The sequence below is a fragment of the Meriones unguiculatus genome, chromosome 19 (assembly GCF_030254825.1).
Source record: "Meriones unguiculatus strain TT.TT164.6M chromosome 19, Bangor_MerUng_6.1, whole genome shotgun sequence".
Taxonomy (NCBI): Eukaryota; Metazoa; Chordata; class Mammalia; order Rodentia; family Muridae; genus Meriones; species Meriones unguiculatus.
The window spans coordinates 41,642,193-41,663,487 of NC_083366.1; the positions used below are offsets into that span (position 1 = coordinate 41,642,193).

The 21,295-nt window shown below is 42.6% G+C and overlaps 1 protein-coding gene across 2 annotated transcripts in view; it reads right to left on the minus strand.

Moving 5' to 3' along the window:
- Positions 1-688: 688 nt before the first annotated feature.
- The window catches only part of Gmnn (geminin DNA replication inhibitor), a 33,377-nt gene continuing 12,770 nt past the window's right edge, over positions 689-21,295 (minus strand). The window contains exons 1-7 of one of the 2 annotated variants that reach the window (XM_021641406.2): positions 9,386-9,542; positions 7,867-7,923; positions 4,982-5,059; positions 4,168-4,303; positions 2,337-2,419; positions 2,032-2,142; positions 689-1,054 (exon numbers count right to left, since the gene is read on the minus strand). In XM_021641406.2, coding sequence (XP_021497081.1) covers positions 893-1,054; positions 2,032-2,142; positions 2,337-2,419; positions 4,168-4,303; positions 4,982-5,059; positions 7,867-7,917 — 621 coding nt within the window. In that variant the 5' untranslated portion in view covers positions 7,918-7,923; positions 9,386-9,542 and the 3' untranslated portion in view covers positions 689-892. Of the gene's footprint in view, positions 1,055-2,031; positions 2,143-2,336; positions 2,420-4,167; positions 4,304-4,981; positions 5,060-7,866; positions 7,924-9,385; positions 9,543-21,295 lie in introns of those variants that run through there. The other variant, XM_021641405.2, reaches the window with a different exon arrangement.

The window sequence follows — 21,295 nt, forward strand, 5'->3', positions numbered from 1 at the left end:
AAACTACCTAAGATCATGCTTTAAAGGTCAACATTAGGGCTGTCAACACGGCCCCACAGAGACTCTTGCTGCCAAACCTGGCAGCCCATATCTAGGACCCACAAGATGTAAGAACCGACTCCTACAAGTTGTCCTCTGACCTCCTCCACACATTCATACATATAAATAGATGTAATAAAAGTAAAGGTTGTTAGTGGTCTTTGTTGTCAATTTGCATAAAAATATTTCAGGCAAATTCCATCCCTGTGCTGCCTTATTAACAAAGCCTCGTCGTTTTTCCTTCTTCTTACTCCTTTGATAGTCACACAATGTGTGTAGTTTCCAAACTTGCAGCTACCTTTTTGTTTCTCACTGTACTTCCACCTTTCGTCACTTTGCTTCTGAAGACTATCCCTGTCACCCACTACCTCTGAATGTTCAAAAATAAATGATCATAACAGTTAAGTAAACATTTACCTGATCAAGTTCACCTGGGGAATCTTTAGAAAAGTAGATAGTTTACTGAAAACACTAAGTAAGAATATGCAAACATAAAAATGGACCGCACTGCACTCAGTGTTCCTGAGATCTGATCAACAGATATTCAGCTATCTCAGCCCAGACAGGAATAGGTTCATTTCCCGTTTCTATGATAGCAAAACAGTAAAATACTAAACTAGATACACTTAAGTCTTCAAGACATACAACGTTCAACAGGAAATGGAAATTTATTTAATATACACAAGTCACATCTGACACTGAGAAGAAAATGAAAATGCTATTTACATAAAACAATAGATTAAAAATACATACTATCTGTATTTTAATGCAGTTTGAGCCCCAGGATTCAAACCTGGTTTAATTAATTTACCAAGACGTACTGAAGGGCACCGCTGTCAGTGTGCCTCACACCTCATGTACATGGTTTGGTGTCCGTGGAGGAAGACACAGTCTCTTCAGTACACACGCCAGTTCCTGAGCCTTCCACTTCAGAATCCTCAACAGCTTCCTCTTCAGAATCAAATTCCTGACTATCCGGTGATTCAAAGTTATCCAGAGGTTCATTACTCAGCCTCTTTTGGAATAAACCAGAAATTTATTGTAAAGACCTCAAAACTGAAATCCACTATTAATCACTATACTGATACAGCAACTTATCAATGTTAAAATGACCCCCCCAATAAATTCACTTTGTGTTACATTAAAGTCTATACAGCTCTACATCACATTTTAAAAGTCGACAGTAATTTGCTAGTTTTTTAAAGCACCGACTAAGTTCTTTCCAGACAGCGCTCTTAACCACTGAACCATCTTTCCAGCCCCAGCTCTTTCCAAAGCACAGCTTCTCTAGGGACAACCAGCTGGGGAACTATACTTTTAGAGCCAACAGAAAGAGCTAGTTCAGCACTTCAGAGACTATCCTGGCAGGGCTGGAGAGATGACGTGGGGTTAGAGCATGCACTGTTCCTACAGAGGACCAGTTAGTTCTCTCAGCAACCACACGAGGCAGCTGTCACTCTAGCTCCAGGCCAGACCCTCTGCACACACTTACACATAACAAAAAAAACCAGTTAAAATTTTTAAAAATTGTCACAGCTCTAAAATGTTAAGGCAGCAATTTAATGTGAGAAGGTTTGATTTGAAAAGCTTTCTTTCCATCAGCAAGATGGATCGGCTTTGTACATACAAAAGACTGAAAACATGTATCAAGCCAAGTCATAGAAATTAGGCTGAATCTGAGAAATACATTAGCTACTTTCCCAAATTTAAAAAGTGAGATAGAGCCACAAAGCCTATTTACTTTATAAATGATAATTGATAGCATATTCGTAAAAAAAATAAAACCTAGAACTATGTCAACTGTACAATAGAGTAACTTTTCATATCTTTTTCAGATGTGGGCATTATTAGTCCCTTTATAGGTAAGAAAAATAAAACCCTGACAGGACAAATAACCTACTCTATCCAAAAAAACCTCAGTAACAGGGCCGAACGCTCACTGGCCACAGCACTGCCAATGACTCTGAACCCCGTGAACATGGAAAAACCTACCTCGATTACCTCTGCCATGTACTGTACGTGTTCTGCTACTGCTGCCAACTCTTCATTCTCCTTTTTCAGGCGGGCAATTTCACTGTCCTTTTGTTCAATTTCTTTATGAAGCTATATAATAAAAATAAAAGTTCAGTATCTGGGGATCTGCTCTGATCTTGAGCAGCCTCCTAGGCAGGGTGCCTTTTGCCCATGTAGTCCAACTTCCTTCAGACCAACATTAAAGCTAGTCTGTGCCTGTTTGACTACACCGATGAGAAAGGGCACTACCAAAACCCTTTAAATGGCATGAAAACAATACATACTTTCTCATTTTCTTTAAGTGCTTCATAGAGAGCTTTTCTCCGTTTTTCTGCCACTTCTTTCCAATACTGAGAAGATGGGTTTTCTGGAAGAAATCAAGTGTTTTACATAACTTTAAAAATCAGGTGGAGCACATACCTATAATCCTACCACTCAGGAGTCTGAGGCCAGCCCAGACTGATAGCAAGTCCTAATTAAAAACAACAGCAAAAAAACCTGGCCAGGTGTGACAATACACACCTTTAATTCCAGCAGTCCTCAGGCAGAGGCAGATGGACCTCAAGGCCAGCCTGGTCTACACAGCAAGTTCCAGGACAGCCAGAACTACTACACAGAGAAACCCTGTCTCAGAACAAACAAAAACTATTAAAAAAATGAAGCAATTTATTTATATTGAAAAGTCACAATCTAATTTTTGCCAATGTATCAAAGCTTTCACTCCTTGAAAAGAACTGCAATAGGAGGAAAATAAATGCAGATGCAGTGTCTACACTGTTTAACATTTTACAAGATTTGTTTTGTGCTTGTGAATTTTTTTATTTGATTAATTTTTTTATTAATTTTTATGGGGGACTTGCTCTCCTAACACCAGCATGTCACTCACTTGTTCCACTCTAAAATATACACAAAAATTTTCAATAGTATACCAATGCACTACTAAAAAATAGATTCAACAAAACTCAGGCCCTCTCTGTGGGTCTTTTAATTCTAATAATTCATTCCACCAAAATTCTCAAGTTAGTATAACTGCCTTTATAGTTCTACTTTAACTAGGACAGTCTATGATCACTGCTGACTGTACAAGCAATATTTTTGGTAAGAGTATGGAACCCTTGGCTGATTTTTAACCTAACCAATACAAACATTACAAGTCCTGTTTCTTATGCTGTCCCACAACAAAGCTTCTGTGGTTCTATCCAGTTGACTGTTTGCAATTTTGTCCTATAAAAGCACTTTGTTTCTAAATTTCCTTCCCACCTCCCAGGCAACTCAGAACAATCACAGGCTCCTCTGACTGTGGTCTTGAGTAAACCAATGCTTAAATTTCTCATGACCTCTGACCAACACAGAGGAAAAAAAGGTCTCACCAATGAGCCAGGTGTGGCAGCTCAAGACTGTTTCTTCACTAGAGAGGCTGAGGCAGACTGCCTGAGTTCAAGGCCAGGTTGGGGCTACACAGTGAATTCTAGGACAGTCAGGGTAAGACCGACACACAAAATGACTACAAAACATCATCAGTTTCCTCTTTTGATTTCTACTACTCTGCCATTAAAAAAACACTTATTAAGAGTGTATTTCTGCTAGCAGTGGTGATACACGCCTTTAATCCCAGCACTCGGAAGGCAGAGGCAGAGGCAAGTAGATATCTGAGTTTGAGGCTAGCTAGGTCTACACAGTGAGCTCCAGGACTGCTACACAGAGAAACCCTGTATCAGGAAATAAACAAATAACAACAAAAACCAACCAAACAAACAAACAAAAAACCAAAAAGTGTATTTCTCATTCTCCTTTAACCCCTTTTCCCCAGGGATCTTCCTATTGGCCCCATTACTTTAGGTTCTCTTGAAGGTTCAAACCCAGTCCCCATTAACACTTTTCCTCTGAAAAGCCCATTTCTGGGTAAGGTTCCAATTTTACTCTGCGATGCCAATTTAGTTGCTGTCCTAGTCTTTAAAATTTCACCTACATTGCGTTCTTGAAAGAACAAAAGGTCCCATGTGTCCAAAGTTCGAGTATTTGCCTACTTACAATACAAATCGTAACCCCACGAAATAACACATACCTTCATTGTAATTAAAGCTTTCAAGACAAGGCTATGTTCTTTTTGCGTACCTTTAATCATAAGATCAAATGCTTCCTGGGTAACATCTTCAACATCTTTATTTTCATTAGCTTCTGGACCAGAGCTTGAAGTCTTAGATGTTAACTGGTCATTCCAAAGCTTCCTTTTGGACAAGCCTTTTGGCAACTGTGATGGAAACACATCTTTACTTAGATTTGATAAACAAAAGAGCTACATTATTTATGTACATATTTAAGAATCCCTTTTTGTTTGTTTGTTTTAAGTTGTACAATTTAAAACTCCTCAAAACTGGTGAGATGGCGCTTTAGGTAATGGTGCCTGGCGCCAAGGCTGACAACCTACACTCTATTCCTGGGACCCACACAGTGAAAGAAGCCAAACAGAGTCCCCAAAGCAATCTGACTTTAGTTTTGTAGTCCATGCGCACACATACATACCCGAATGGGTATGTGCAACACACAAAATAGCTTTTTAGGTTTTATTTGTAATTACGTTTTTATGTCTGTGTGGTTATGCATTTGAGTGCAGTCCTTGGCCAAAAAAGGTGTCCCATCCCTTTAAGGAAGAGTTGCAGACAGCTCTGAGCTGCCCGACATGGGTACTGGGAACTGAACTCAGGCTCCCCCTAACCACAGAGCTGTATCTTTAGCCCATACATGTAATTTTTTAAAAAACTACAAAAATGTGTAATATCATTTTAGAAATTTTATTTGCAACAATTATTTTGGTTAGAATTGAACTAACACTTAGCTACAAGAAAAAACAGATTTAAGAAACTTTAAAGAAATCTGGGAAATGTTAGTGTTGATTGACCGCGTCCCCATTCTAGCCCTGTACACATACCTCATTTTCTCGGCCAACAAGAGATCCAGCCGCAGAAGGCTGAATCATCTTCAGTGTTCTCCTTGGGACAGGACTATTCTAAAAGTCAAGACGAGTCATTATCGGGTGACTGCTATGTGATTACTTTTCAAGTTTCTATTTAGTTCAACTTGGTCTTACTGTAATATCAGTAAAACAAAACAAAACAAAAACCCACTAAGAACACAAGATTTGGCCTGATACATAGATATTTACATACGTATATGTATAGACAAATATGTATATATAAAATTTTATGTATCCAAACAAGATGTTAGCTTAATTGACCAGCAAACTTACTTCCTAAGATTACAATAGTTTGAAGAAACTGGTAAAAATAGGCCATAGCACCCAAACCAGAAACAGATAACTTTTCCCATTCTAATACATTCTAATGCTTGCTGTAATCATTGTCAACACATCTTAGTTAAAACACACATAGCATACTTTCTATGATATATATAATAGTGCAAATGATGTATGTCAAATTTCCAATGAAAAAATGACTATTTAAAAAAAATCTTACAAATTGGGAATTTACACTGTACTTACAAAAGAGGTAAACACTAAGAGAAAAGGTTAGTTAAACCATAAAATACTTTCTCTAATCAAAAAGATTCATCTCAGCACTCTAAATATTTCCAAACACTTATGGGCACTTGTGAAGAAAATCTGCTGGTTGGTTTTTGTCCAAAACCAGGACATATTTGGAAGAGGGAATGGCAGCTGATGAAATGCTCCCATCAGCATGGCCTACAGACAAGTAGGGAAGCATTTTCTTGACTGATGTGACTGGCTCAGCTGTTGCCAATGCTATCCCTGGGCAGGTGGTGGTCCTGCTATGCATAAGAAAAAAAAAAACTGAGCAAGAGAGAAGCGAGCAAGGAGCATTCCTCCAAAGCCTGTGCTTCACTTCCTGCCTTGATCGAGTCCCTGTTCTGTCCTCCCTCCCTCCGTACTGGAGTGTGACCTGGGAGTTGGAAGCTGAAATAAACTCTTTCCTCTCCAGGATGTTTTGGTCATAGTGGTTTTGTTATTGTTTTGGTGCTTTTTCTTTCTTTTCTGTTTTTTGGATTTTTGAGACACGGTTTCTTTGTGTAGCCTTGGCTGTCCTGGACTCACTTTGTAGACCATGCTACCCTTGAATTACAAAGATCCTCCTGCCTCTGCCTCCTCAAGTGCTGGGATTAAAGGCATGCACCACCACTGTCTGGCTTGGTCACAGTGCTTTATCACAGCAATAGAAATTTAAAATATTTTTAATTTTTAAGATATTTTTAAAATTTTAAACATTTTAATTTAAAATATTTTGTTAAATTTACCTGTGTGCATGTGCACACGTACATGTGGAGACCAGAGGACAACTTGCAAAAGTCAGCTCCCTCCTTTCATCACACATACTCCAGAGAGCCAGCTCAGGTCATCACGATTGGCAACAAGCACCTTTACCTGCTGAGGCAGCTCTCAGGCCAGGAATGTAATTTTTACTTTAATAAGTTTTTGTGAAACAGGGTCTTTCTATATAGCCCTGGATATCCTTGAATTCACTATATAGACGGCTTGCCTTGAACTCAGAAATCTACCTGCATCTGCCCTTTAGTGCTGGGACTAAAGGCATGCACCACCACACCTGGCACCAGCAATATAATTTTTGGGAACACACTGTAGCCAGAATTGTAGGTGGAAGCAAGAGCACATGCCCCTCCTCAACCATCACTTGACAGTAGAAGCAGTTTTTCTACAAGTCCATTCATTAGGACATTGATAAAATGTCTGTGCTTTAGGCAAACCAAAACACTCCGGCCCAGAGTGGTAGCACAAACCTGTAATCCCAGCACTTGGTGTGCACACAAGTAAATGGAGCTCTCTGAGTTCAAGGCCAGCCTGTGGTCTACATAGTGAGTGAGTAAGCAACAAACAAGCCATCCATGGTGGCACACACCTTCAATCCCAGCACTCGGGAGGCAGAGAGGCAGATTTCTATGAATTTCAGTCTAGTAAAGGCTACATAGTGAGATCTTGTCTCACCCCCCCCACACCAAATAACCCTATAACATGCTCAAACTATTCTTTTAAAAACAAAAAGTTTGCCTTCTTTATAATATGTAAATATCCCCTGTATCATTTCCTGACTTGAAAGTTCTATTAAAAAAAAATCCTTAGTTACACTGCCACCATGGGATAGCAAACAATGGATACTCAAACAAGGTTAGCAAGAACATGACACCACAGCAGCGTGAGAAAGTTACTGTACTTCACATGGCAAAGTTCACCTTTCCCACGGTAAAGTCTCTGCTGTTGACTATTATCTCACTATTTAGCCGAGGAACAAATGCCAACTGCCATGAGAACAAATATTACAACAACATTTCAGATATAATTCAGATTACAAATTAATCAAGTCTCCAAACAGAAGAAACTAAATGTTTGATGTTGAAAATGGTCAAAGAAGCCAGTAAGCTGCTGTCCTTCTCATACTTGCACACAAAGACCACTTCCAAGATTTACACTTTCTACGTGTAAACTTTTTTAAAACACAGCCCAAAGGGATGTATAGGATTATATTATTTTCTCTATACACACAGTGCATTAGAATAGCAGACTTCTAGACTACAGGTTTCATTCATATAGTCAAATCTTAATCTTTTCCGAAAACAATTCGATATTCTGCAAACCCTCTTCTCAAAAATATATGCAAGAGTACATTCCGTTTTCAACTTCTGATAATGAAGTCTGAATTTAAGGTCACTTTAGGGGCTGAGGAAATGGTTTCAGCCCAGGAGTTTAGGGTCAGCCTGGGCAACACAGCAAGACCCCACCTATTAATTAAACAAATTGAAGCACATTTAAGTGGTTTTATTACATACCTTCAGGTTTTCTTGGGCTCCTTCCTGTTTCTGCTTCATACTGGTATTCATTTTCAGCTGGTAAAGCACAGAAGAAGAAAAAAACAAACAAACAAGTAATTTATGGTTTGATCGGAAGGTGGAATTTAGATTTTTAAAAAAAAAAATATTTACAACCAAGCCAAGAGGTGGTGGTGGTATACTCCTTTAATTCCCGCACTCTGGAGGCAGAGGCAGGTGGATCTCCGAGTTGGAAGCCTGGTCTACAGAGCAAGTCCCAGGACAGCAAGGGCTACACAAAGAAACCCTGTCTTGGAAAAACAATAACATACAACCACAAAAATCTTACTGCTTTATGGCAGAACCACTAACCACTACAATGGCATGAGATCTCAAAGATGTGAAAAAGGGACAAAGGGAATGGCAAAACAGACATTTAGGCAGGCTCAGATCCACCCAAAATAGCATTCTACGTGTCAGGGTAGCACATGACTGCACTCCTAGAACACAGTGGCAGAAACAGGCACAATATCAAATTTGGAGATCAGCTAAGGCTACATGGCCAAGACCCTGTTTCAAACAAACAACAACAACAACAACAAAAAACACAGCTTTTGGCTGTTGGATGTAGCTCAGTGAGTAGAGTTCATAACCAGTATGCACTCGGCTCCATCCCTAGTACTGCGTAAACCAAGGTCAGTGGCACAAGTAATACCAGAAGCTGGGAAAGAAACAGAATTCAAGGTCGCGGCCAGCTATGTAGCAAACTTACAACCAAGCTGTCTTAAGCGAGGAGGGGGAAGGCTGCGCTTAAATTGTACACCACCTCTTACATGCAATTAATAATTTACCTTGTGTCCTAGGACCCACACATGTACGCAAACCGAAACAACTTATAGCCCTGTGTGTGATGTGTGATGTTCTATTTCCTACTCTATTTCACTTTAATAAAACCTACCTAAGGAACCCTACCTAAGGAACCCTAGGTATGCTTCTTTTCTTTTGAGTTGGCTAAGTAGGCAACGCTGACCCTGAACTCCTGACCCTCCAGCCTCGGGACCCTGAGTGCTGGAGATTGAGCACCACCACGCCCAGGCCTGGACAAAGTTTCTCAAAATGCAGGTAGGGGCCCAAGATCCGGTTGTCATTAGTCTAAGCACGGAGACAGGATCCGAGGAGAACCCGCCGACACACACACTGGCACCACTGGGATGGGAGACACAGGATTTAACCCAGCCCCAGCCCCAGCCAAGCCGTCCGGGAGTGCCCGCCCCGCCCATCGCGGCGCACGCCAGCCAATAGGAAAAGCGAACGCCAGAGCGCGCCAAAACCGACCCCACCATGGCGCAGGCCCCTCGTCCCAGCTCGCCCAGCTCTGCCTGGTGGCCGGGCCGAGACTCCGGGCCAAGACTCGGCTCCCTTCACGCCCTCCCCCCTCCGGGCTGGCTCCCCGGGGCTGCCGAGGTGGGCCGGCCGGGCGACGCCGCCGTCGGAGTGGCGCCCGCCGCTTCCCCCGCTTCCCCCGCGCCCGCGGACTCACAGACTCCAGGGCTCCGTGCCCAGCGAGTGGAAGCGCAGGACAAGCCCCCGGCACCGCGCGGGACCCAACGGCGCCGGAACGACCCGAACCTGCGGACTGACACGCCGACCGGGGCGCGGGCGCCGCTGAGGGGGCGGGGCCTCGGCATCCGGCCAATCGTCTCTCGCCGCCGCCCACCGCGCCCGTGGCCTCCGCGCGCCTGCGCAGTGGGCCTAGGCGCGTGTCGTCTTCGGGTGAGGTCAGCAGGGTTGTTTTTTTGGCTTAAAGGCCTGTGACCTCTGACCTTGCCTTCTGACCCTCTGCCGGAAGTTCAAGGCTTCAGTACTCGGCCTGCGCTCTACCAGCGAGGATCAAGGGCCTCCTCCCTCTAGCGGCAAACAGGAGAACATACGTATGTTTTTCGAAGGTATTTTATATGTATTGTGTTAGTGTATGTTTAGTTTTTAATACACATATATGCAAGGGCCCGAGTCAAGCTAACAAGAAGTTGAAGCTGAGGAAATTTTGACTCCATTCTTAAGACAGATGAATTTCGCTGTTTTTGAATTATACCTCCACTGACTGGCAAAGATGGCTCTTTGGTCAAGAGCGCTCGTTCTTGTAGAAGACCTGGGTTTGCTTCCTAGCACCCACACGGTGGCTCACAACCATCCATAACTCTGGTTCCAGAGGATCTGATGCCCTCCACGGCCGTCAGGGCAAACATGCATCATAAAGGCAAAACACGTAAATTTTTAAAAATCCAAATTACACCTCAGTAAATCTGGAAAACAAAGGAGGGATGCGATTCCAGAAGTCTCTGGAAAGGACTGTCAGAATGCTAAATATGTGTGTGTGTGTGTGTGTGTGTGTGTGTATATACAGCCTGAAGATCCCAAGTTCAAAGCCAGCCAGGTTACACAGACAGCCTGCAGATAGAGCTGCTAATATCAGGGACTGCCGTGTCAGCCAATAACAACTTAGAAGGAAACAGAACTTGGACCAAGGGGATCTCAGTGGCCTAGAGGCTGAGAAAAGCCGAGAATGCTCTTCACAGGGAGGCCCTCACGAGAAACGTCCCACTACAAACCTGCCCAGGGGTAGAGTGGCCGGGAGCTGCTTCCTGGTGCTGTCACTGTTACTAGTCAGTTATCATCCTTGTGCTCTAGCGGGACAGAAATGCTGGGTGGGCGAGAGGTTCGAAGCTGGCAGCTTTTCTTTCAGTGCTTTGCAGCCATTGAGCTGCTGCCCTGAGCAGGTGTGGACAGCAGCAAGCAATGCCCTATAATGCTGCAGTTTCTGCACAGACCTCAGTGTGCAGAGCCTCAACCCCGAAAGCACTAGAGCTCTTGTGGGCTTAGACGCTCTCAAGTAGTGACTGGCATTAAGGACGAGTTAGGCCCATGTTTGGGGAGCCCTTAGTCCTCCGCACTGGCCAGTGTTAACAACTGTTGGTCCAGGATCTGAAACAGGAGAATCACTGCAAGTTCAAGTCCTGCCTGACTACATAAAAAGTTTCAGGCCAGAGTTGATCTCAAAAACAAACAAAAGTCAGACATGGCGGCTCAGGCCTTAATCCCAGAACTCAAGAAACTGAGATGGGAGGATCATTACAAATTTAAGGCCAGCACTGGCTATGTGGTGAACTACAAACTAGCCTAAGCTAAAGAGCAAGACCTGCCTCAAAAACAAAAATGACAGAAAATGACCTACACACTCAGGTGTGGCAATGCACGCCTTTAATCTCAGCACTTGGGAGGCAGAGGCAGTCGGATTGAGAGACCAAAAAAATTAAAAATTAGCAGCTATTATTAACTAAGGTGGGTGAAGTCTAGTAATGCCCTGAGGGGAAGGTCTGCCTTACTGCATTCTTTCCCCACCCACTAGAGATACAGTTGCTAAGAAACTGGACCATCCCCCTAGGGAAGGACACCAGGTCATTCATTAATGGTCTGGGAACCTTCCTATAGCCAATCGATTCAAAATGTAGCATTTTGACCAATAGATGCTTGCCAGGCAGGAATCACCCCTGCCTTGAGCATGCTGGGAATGGACCAGAATCTTTAAATGACCCAACTAACCTGGGCATGGGCGCTCAGCTCCCACTGCTTCGGCAGTGGGTGTGTGTGGGCCCAAGCTGCAGCTTGTAATTTACAATAAAAAGAACCTCATGTATTTACAGTGGAGTCTGTTTATTCCTGGTCTTTTGGGGTTCGTGAACTGGGCAGAACAGGATCTCTATGAATTTCCCGGCCAGCTTGATCTACATGGCGAGTGACAGGAAAAGCCAGGGCTATGTAGAGAGAACCTGTCTCAAAAAAAACAATACAAAACAAAAAAACCAAAACCAGCTGCAGCTGTGTCTATGACAGTTGAGGAGCCGGGACCTTTGTGGGGTGTTAGTTGTGAAGATTTTCATGTTGCTGTCTGTAGGCTTCGAGAGAGTCTTTAGGACAGCTGGTGCTGCTGGAAGAGTTTCAGGGACAGTCCTTTTGCTGAAGCCAGCCAGTGTAGCAAAGGAGATAGCAGTAGCCTCCAATTAGGGAATCAGGTTGCTCTGCCCCCGCCCCCAAACATTTTTGTTTATTTACAGAAACAAGGGCCCAAGGGGAATGTGCACAGTAAGAACCTAAGGAGCTATCATGAACGCTAACAATGACTTTAACAGATTCATGGTGGGTGGGTTATTAGAACTCCAGACCAGTGGGGGATCTTCCTACCCAGCTTCTGGACTGCCACCATTACAGGTAAGCATCTCCACTTAGCCCACACCCAGGGAGAGGCAAGTCTGTCGCCTGTCTTAGCTGTGGAAGCCTGGTGCGCCTCCGAAGTTGAGCTCAAGCAGAAAGCCTATGCTGTCTGCTCCTGCAGTGTCTCACCAGTGCCCTCTACTGGCAAAATGTGAGCACGCAGCAAAGGGAAAAGAGACCAGAGCCACTTTCTTTTTTTAAATTTATTAGCACGCTGTACCTGTGTATGTGTGCAAATTTATCCACTTCTTTGTGTGTGAGGCAAGGCTCAGAAGACAACTCAAAGGAATATGTCCTTCTACCTGGTGGTTCCAGCGATCACCAGGTAGATTTTGGTTTTTTTGAGATAGGGCCTCACTATATATATATATAGTTCCAAGCTGACCTCAAACTCTCAGTCCAGGCTGCCCGATTGCTGGAATTATCATCACACCTAGCCAGGATGAGGTAGGAATTATGTTTTCTTGTTCAAGTTTGTTAATCAGTTCATTTCCATTTTTCTCTCTGAAGTAAAAATGAACAAAATATCAGCATATTTTTTGAAGATACAAATGGGGACTGGAGAGATGACTCGGCATTAAGAACACTACCACAGGACATGAGTGTAGGCGCACTTTTTATATCTGTTTTATTTACATTTCTTATGCCTCTTTCTCCCTTCTCCACCACAATCCTTTCAACACCCCAACACCAGGTAGGAGAGAAAGAAGGTTGGTGGTGGGGGGAGAGAATTTTCCTTAGCTATTTCTTGCTGGTTAGGGATGTAGTTCTTTGGGGAACATCTAATCTTCAGTTCAGGATATCTCTAACTTCTTCTCGTCAAAATGCATCAACAGCAACCAGGAACAGCAGAGGGGAGGACCAGCACGCTTCTTCCTTGGAGCGCCTCTGTCTGTCTCTGTCTCTCTGGCTCTGTCTCTCTCTCCCTCCATCTCTCTCTATCTCTGTCTCTGTCTCCCCTCCCTCCCTCATCCCTATTCCCCCTTACCCCTGTGGGATCTGGCATTCATTCCCTCTCAGATTCCTCAGAATTAAACTACCTGCAGCTGGCAAAGAGCCCCTTTCAGAGCTTGAATGAGGCAAATAGTTGGCTGCTCTCGACAATCTGAAATCAGCCTCATATCCCACACCTGGGATTAAAACAAATACATGTTTACGTAACTGAGTTTTTAAAGACACCAGAAGGTCTACTACACATGGGTTCTATTCCCAGCATCCACGTAGCAGCTCACAACTGCAGCTCCAGGAGAAATGACATCCTCTTCTGGCCCCCACAGGCACCGCACCTACTTCATGCACAGACATACATGAAGGCAAATCACCCATACACGTAAAATGAAAACAAAATCTCAAAAAATTGAAATAGAAGTGCAAATGTTCTTTAAACATAGGAAATAGTATCTAACTTCACTCGAGGAAAATTAGGAACTGAGCATGGTGTCACACAGCTTTGATCTGGGAGGCAGAGGCAGGTGGGACTCTGTGAGTTATAAGGCAGCCTGATCTATATATATCGAGATCCAGGACAGCCAGCCAGGGCTACATAGAAAGACCCTGTCTCAAAAAACAAACAAACAAACAAACAAACAAACTTGGGTCTGGAGATGGCTTGGGGGTTAAGAGCATTCACTACTCTGGCAAGAAGACCTGAATTTAATTCCCAGCACCCACACTGGGTAGCTCACTGCTGCCTGTAGCTTCAATTCCAAGCTGATCTGACACCTTTAGCCTCCAAGGACACCTGAATTTATGTGCACATACACACAATTTAAATAAATAAATAAATAAATAAATAAATAAAAATAATCTTAAAATAAAATAAATTGCCCCATCCATCTGTGGCAGCACCCATCTGCAACCCCGACATTCAGAAAGCTGAGACAGGAGAGCTGAGGATGGCCTCAAATTCCTCCTGCTTCAGCCTTCTGAATTCCAGGATGACAAGCTTGATCTATTTTTGTGGGATTTTTTTGAGATCAAGTCTCACTACGAAGCCCATGATGGCCTTGACCTCCTATTTCTCCTTCCCTAACCTATCAGGTGCTGGGATTATTTCGTTGTGGTACCACAGGCCTGAGTTAAATTGTATATGCAAAGGCAGCAGAGAAGTTTCTGGGCCTGCTCTGCTCCTAGTGGTCCTCCCCCACTGGTCCTGGATTTCCTGTGGGATGAGACTGACTCAGCTGACGCCCTTCAACTGTTGGCTTAGGGAGCTGAGCTTTTAAAGGTCAGAGCTTCTGATTTCTGCCTTTGTCATAAACACCTGCTTTGAGGTGCAGACCTGTGGTTTGAATTTTATTGCAGAAGAGGCTCAACTGACTGGAGAGATGGGTCAGCGGTTAAGAGTGTTTACTGCTCTTGGTGGAGCGGGGAGAAGTTTGCTTCCCAGCACCCACGCTGAGCGGCTCACACGTACACGTAAGTCTACCCCCAAGAAATCCAGTTTCATCTCTTGCCTCCTCAGGCACCTGCACACATACACATGAATAAAAATAGTAATATGTATTAAAAATTAAGAGGACCATTTGCCTATCTTGGCTAAAATTATGGGTATGTTAAACAAAATCTTTGTGAAAAGATTTCAGTATGGAGAAATGTCAGAACTTTGGTTAAATCCTTTCAGTGGAAACAAGAAAGTGATTGGATGTGCAGTCTCACAGAATGACACATTTTTTTCTGTTGTTTGTGACGAAGTCTCTTATAGCCTAGGATGACCTTGAACTCCTGACGCTTGTCTTTACCATTCAAGTTCTGGTATTATATGCATATGTCTTATTGTCTAGCTGGCCCGGTACAATGTAGCTCATGCTGACCTTAAACTTGAGGCAGCCTTCCTACCTCAGCCTCCTGAGTTCTGGACCACCATGCCAAGTAACACATTTCTTTGCAATTAATTCTAAGTAGTAGGATCACTGCTTTCTTTAAATTCTTACTGGTTTTTTGTTTGTTGTTGTTCCCTTCTAACAAACTTCATTATTTTATATCCAAAAGATGATCCAGTTTGTGCTGAAATTATAAATCACTCATTTTCAAATCATGTTTAAGTCATAAGTGGGGAAGTGACAGGTGACTGTTTAGACAAGGTAAGTGCCAAGAAGGGTCACCATGCCCACAGGGCTTGCCATCTGCTGAGCTGCCGAGCGAGCAAGAGCTCGAGAGTCTGGCTGCTCTTTCATCTTCTTCCATGAGAAAGTCAGATTTCAGGGTTTGTCAAGAGCACCAAGGTTCTCTGTAGAAACAAAGATTCACTGGCTTCTACCAGGAAATCGTGTGTGTGTGTTGCAGGTTTCCATGTGTGTGCAGGCATAAAGAGGCCATGGGTATCATTTAGAAGTCTCTGAAAGACAAGTGCAACTACAAAGAACTCCACCCCCACCTCCCAAAAACCATATCTGAGTTGGATATTTCCTGCCAGTCTAGGGAAACACTAGAGACAATTTGTGGAGCTACACCATGGGAATGATGTCAAAAGCCAAAGTGTAATAATTGTATAGGGCAAATAACTTTGTCCTCCAGCAAATAAATGACAAGATAAGGGTTAAAAAGCAGGAGGGGTAGGCGCAGTGCCAGCACTGAGGAGGTGGGTATAATGCCAGCACTCACAGAAGCTGTGAGAAGAGCCAGAAAGTACAAGGCATCATTAACTTGTAAAAGTAACTTTTACATGCCTGGTTCAGTTGTTGCCTGGAAGGCTTACTGCCTCCTTCTGCTAACCGAGGCCTAGTCCTGGAAGCTTCTAGACCCCATACAATCTAACCTAGGCCTATTCCAACCTCTGACATTTACTGCTGAATAAGCTCACCCTTGTTCTTACTGAACTCTGGCTAGCTGGTTCAACTCAGCTGTTCTGGCTCAGACTTCTCTTTCAGCTGACTTAGTCTGACTTCTCTCTCGGACCCTGAATTGTTCAGCTTGGCCTCAAACTAACTCCAACAATCTTTTCTAATATTCTGGCTCCTTCTCATTCTCTGGTTCATTCAGTCATCTCCTGAGTTCTGTCTGCAATCTCTCTCTATTACTGTCCCAGTAAGACTGCCCCTCCTCCTCTCCTCTCCTCTCCTCTCTCTCCTGTCTGTCTCTGTCTCTCTTTTTCTTTCTCTCTCTCTCTCTCTCTCTCTCTTTGCCCCTTAAGTACTTCCCTATCCTTTCTCTTCACATGAGAGTTGGGCATATCTTATTCTGTCAAGTCTTTCTCTGATTTGTCATTGTTTTTGTCACTCAATTAGACATCACTTTTAAACGGTGCTTCCTTCTACAAACTTTACCTTCATTTGGGATAAAGTCATGTCTGACCACCCCTGGATCTAAGCTTTTCTGTACCTGAACTTGCTCTGTACCAGGCTAACCTTGAACTCAGATCTGCTTGCTTCTGTCTTCTGGATTAAAGGCGTGTTTGTATTCCAGGCGTGTGTGTCCAGATCATAGAGACCTAGAAGGTCTTCGGATGTGATCTCTTGCCAGAACAGCCACGTTCTGAATTAACATTCCTCTACACAAACTACATAGTACAATGGCAAGGGGATGGAGGAGGCAGAAGAGAGGGAAGAAAAGGGAGAGAAGAGAGAAGAGCAAAGGAAAGGGAGGGCTGAGTTTGAACCTCGCCACTGAACAATAGAGAAGGAAAGATTTGTGGAGAGTAGTCATGGTGCACAGAGGATGGAGAGCTGGCTTAGCAGTTTAGAGTGTGCACTGGTCTTGCAGAGGATCCAAATTCAATTCCTAGCACCTCCATCAGGTGCATACACCGCTCGCAACTCCAACTCCAGGGAATCCAATGCCTCTGCCCTCTGTAGTACTGCATGTATGTGCAGATACCCCCCTCACACACACACACAATTTAAAATAAAATAAATCTTTTTTTTAAATGAGACATATTACTAAGTGCAACTTAGTAACTGAACTCACCAATTCTGAGAAATAGAAGAAAAAAAAAGAAAGGAACTTTGAATAATAACTGAATATTTTATGATATTACATCATTAGGTATAGTAACTTTTTAAGGAGCTCAGTGGTAGTACCCTACCCAGCAATTTCTTTTTATGTGCTGGGATAGAACCCAGGCTATAGCAATCTATCACTCATCTCCAACAGTATCATAGCTTTTATGTGGAGGTGGTGTTTACAGGTTAATTTTTTTTTAACTGACTTTTTTTCTAAGGCGGGGTTTTTCTGTGTAGTCGTGGCTGTCCTGGAACTCACTCTGGAGACCAGGCTGGCCTCGAACTCAGAGATCCACCTGCCTCTGCCTCCTGAGTGCTGGGATTAAAGGCATGTTATTAGTACTGTGCCTGGCAGATATTTCATTGAAATATCACTAAGGGAAATGGGGCAGAAGTGCTCACCTTTAATTCCAGCACTTGGGAGGCAGAGGCAAGTGTTCTCTGAGATCAAGGCCAGCCTGGTCTACAGAGCAAGTTCCAGAACAGCCAGGGAGAAACACAGAGAAACACAGAGAAACCCTGTCTGGGAAGGAAGAGATAATAGATAGGCTAAAACCTGCCTTTTTTCAATGTAGTCATCAATTTATACGTATATGTTGTGTTTATAGGTGGCGTTAAATATTTGATATTTTTTTTAAAATAATCCATGTGGTAGTTTGAATGATAATGGTCCCCATAGGCCCAGCAGTTTGAATACTTGGTCCTCAGTTGGTGGAACTGTTTGGAAAGGATTAGGAGACACGACGTTTTTGTAGGAGGTGTGCCATTTGGTGGGGTGGGGGAGGTTTTGAGGTTTCAAAAGACTTGTGCAATCCCTAGTGCTCCTCCTGGTCCTGGATGAAGATGTGAGCTCTAAACTGTTCCTTTGCCCTGCCATCAAGGACTCTAAGCCTTTGAAAGGCAAATCAGATACCTGATTTTATAAACAGCCTTGATCATGGTGTCTTATCACAGCAATGGAAACATTACTAAAATGATCTGTTATAGTTTGAATTTGAAGTGGGGCAGGTGAGATGGTTCAATGGATAAAAGAATTTCCCATGAAAACCTGATGATGCTCAGAATGCAAATAAAAACACCTGGATAATCCCTCACTGACAAGTTTCCATGGTGTTCATGGGCTATAAATCCCATCAAGGTGACAATAAATAGTTAATATTGCCTTATACAACACTCTGGGGTTATATATTGCTATGGCTTAGCAGTCCCCTGAGACATGTACTCCAAACATCACTTCCTTATGGAACAAATGAAAAGCAAAGGGTTAAGAGCTCAAGTTCATTGCAATGACCAGGACTCATATTTGTCTGAATGTATGAAGTATGCTTTCTACATGAAGTATGCTTTCTTCCTGTTAATAATATGATGCCTTGGTTCTTGGTTTTAGTATATTTAAGTATAAATATCTCTGAGCAGACTCTTCAACTGAATACGTCAAGAGACAACTTGGCCCAATACAGAGCTCTGAGACATCAAAATTTGGTCCCCCACCCCACCCCAAACCAGCAAAGCCACATGAGTATGGTAATTCATTTCTGTAATCCCAGCCTTTGACAGGTTAGGGCAGAAGGATTGCTACAAGTTCCAGACCAAGCTTGGCTACAGAGTAAGACCCTTTCTTTCAGCAAAAAGAATGGACGTGGTGGCATGTACCTGTAATCACAGCACTTAGGAGATGGAGACAAAACGATCAAGATATGGAGGCCAGGCTGGGCTACATGACAGCCTGTCTGCAGTCACCCAACAGAAAATAAGCACTTTAGATGGTTCAGTGAGTAAAGGCATTTGCCTCCCAAGCGTGGAGACCTGAGTTTGATCCCCAGAACCCATGAAAAGGTAGAAGGAGAGAACCAACATCACAAAGTCTTCCACATATATGACATGGTATGCGACATGCATACATGTTCACATGCCTGCCTGCACATACACACACACAAACACACACACATACACACACACCCAATAATAGTTAAATGTTTATAAATATTCACATCTCAAAAAAGATGTAGAAACAGTCCTTAATCCTTTAGAACCATCTTTGTTCAGTCAGAGATATGAAAATTAAAACAGAAACATGTCTCATTTAGCACATCGGCACCAATACAAATTCTTGACGCCATACTCTGACAGACTTCTAAAACGTCTCACATTTCCCCTGGCTTGTGGCCAGGTTATGTTAGGTTATACAGAGACAGCTATGAGATTTTTATGGACATAATTAAGGTCTCTAATCAGTAAGTTGCTTTTAATCAACAGGGAGGTTATTCTCATGACCCTGATTTAATCAGTGGGACACCTGTCAACAGTGTGGGAGTTGTCTGAGGCCAGAGTCATTCTCTTACTGGCCTTGAAGAAGCCAGCTGATGTGAGCCACAGCCCCAAATAATGAGTTTGCAAACCAAATGAAACAACAAAAGGTTCCTTCTCCACTGAAGCCATATAGGGTGCAATGTATTTTCAGTCCTGTAAGACCCTGAGCGTTGGTCCAGCTGAACTGTCCTCACTTTCTTGATCCAAAAAACAATAGCAAATACAGTAAATGCACTTTGTTTAGGCCTGAAAGATTGTGGCAGTTTCTACTTAGCAACAGAACCCTAATGACTCACTTTTGGTGAGACTGAAAGACAACAGGTGCCTGTATACTGTCGGTGAGATGCAAATGGGTAAAAGCCCCATGGAGCCACCTGCCTGGTGCAAGGACCCATGTCTGTAACTGCTAATGCATCAACTGCTGGCCTAAACTCCACCTCCAGGTGTTTGCTCTGAGGACAGAGCATCAGCAGTATGCATCCAGGGCTTTTAATACAGTATTTGTCAGGTGAGGTTCCAGGTTTGGGTAAGGCACCTGAACTCTTTGGGGAAGTTAGAAAGGTCAGCAGAGAAAGATGAGGCAAAGCCTAGTGGCCAGCTTTGCCATGTTTAAAGCACGTTTCAGGTAGATTTTTTTTTTCCTCTGGAGGAGATTAGGGGTGCTGTCAGGAGCTGGTGAGTCTATTGCAAAAAGCTTTGTTATTAAACATTTTAAGTGCCGTATTCTGCAGCTTTCTGAACTGACTATCATATGTGAGTTTAACAACCTTTGTCTGTTTTTAGTTATCTGCTCTAAGCTATACCTTGCAAATATAAAACAGGAATTCTTAGCATGAACACAAATATATTTCTGAACACATTAAAGATTTGATCATTGATAAAGTGACTATTAACTTGTGTTTCTTAATAGTCATTAAGGACTAGAACTTAGGTTCCATCCCTTTTAGGTTTAGAGCCTGAAAGATCATGATTCTGGATTGGAGCTCTTCTAATATCAAAGCAAAACTGTTTACTCTATAAAGAGAGTCCTTAGAGAGGCTGGGAACTTTTCTGAACTTCTTATGGTACACCACTATAGAGCATAGCAGTTTCCTTTGTGATTTAGCTTATAAAAAGTCTATAGCTTATACAAATCTAAAGCTATATTATAGATTAATAACATTAGCAAAAACAAGGCTAAACATACACACACACACACACACACACATACACACAGAGATTAGATATACTGGTTGGTAGGTTTTGTTTTTTGAGAAAGGGTTTCTCTGTGTAGACTTGGCTGTCCTGGATTCACTCTGTAGACCAGGCTTGTCTTGAACTCACAGAGATCTTCCTGCTCTCTCCAGAGTGCTGGGATTGCAGCAATGTGCCACCAGGCTTGGCCCAGCCAAAACATATTTTTAAGGCAGTGATTTTAAACCTTTTTGAGAATGGTTTAAGATTATCTGAGCATGAATTTTCAATTACTAACCTTGTTATGGTTTTAACCATATCTGATAGCTCATAAATGTAATCTGTAACTAAGACATACAGAGTATAAACATGTAATAGCTCCATACTAGCAAAGACATGAATTATCATGTTAATCTGAATAGAACTTTATAACCTGGAAATTTTATCATATAAAGAATATTTTAAGCCAGGGTTTAATCACATATATAGGATGTTGAAAAAAATGTAATTTTGAACTTCTATAATATAAAATTAATACCAATTTAAAATGACACATATTGCTTTCTTAGTCTAAAAAGAGATGAGATAATAAACAGAGATCATTAGGACTAAGAAGTTTTATAATTGTTGCTTTATACCATGTGGTCATCTGAAGATGGAGAAGTCACATATGATTGGTTGCAAGGTGTGTGTTGACGTGGTTGCTATTTAATAACATTTGTGTTTTATAGATTTATATTGTTAAAGATGACATGGCT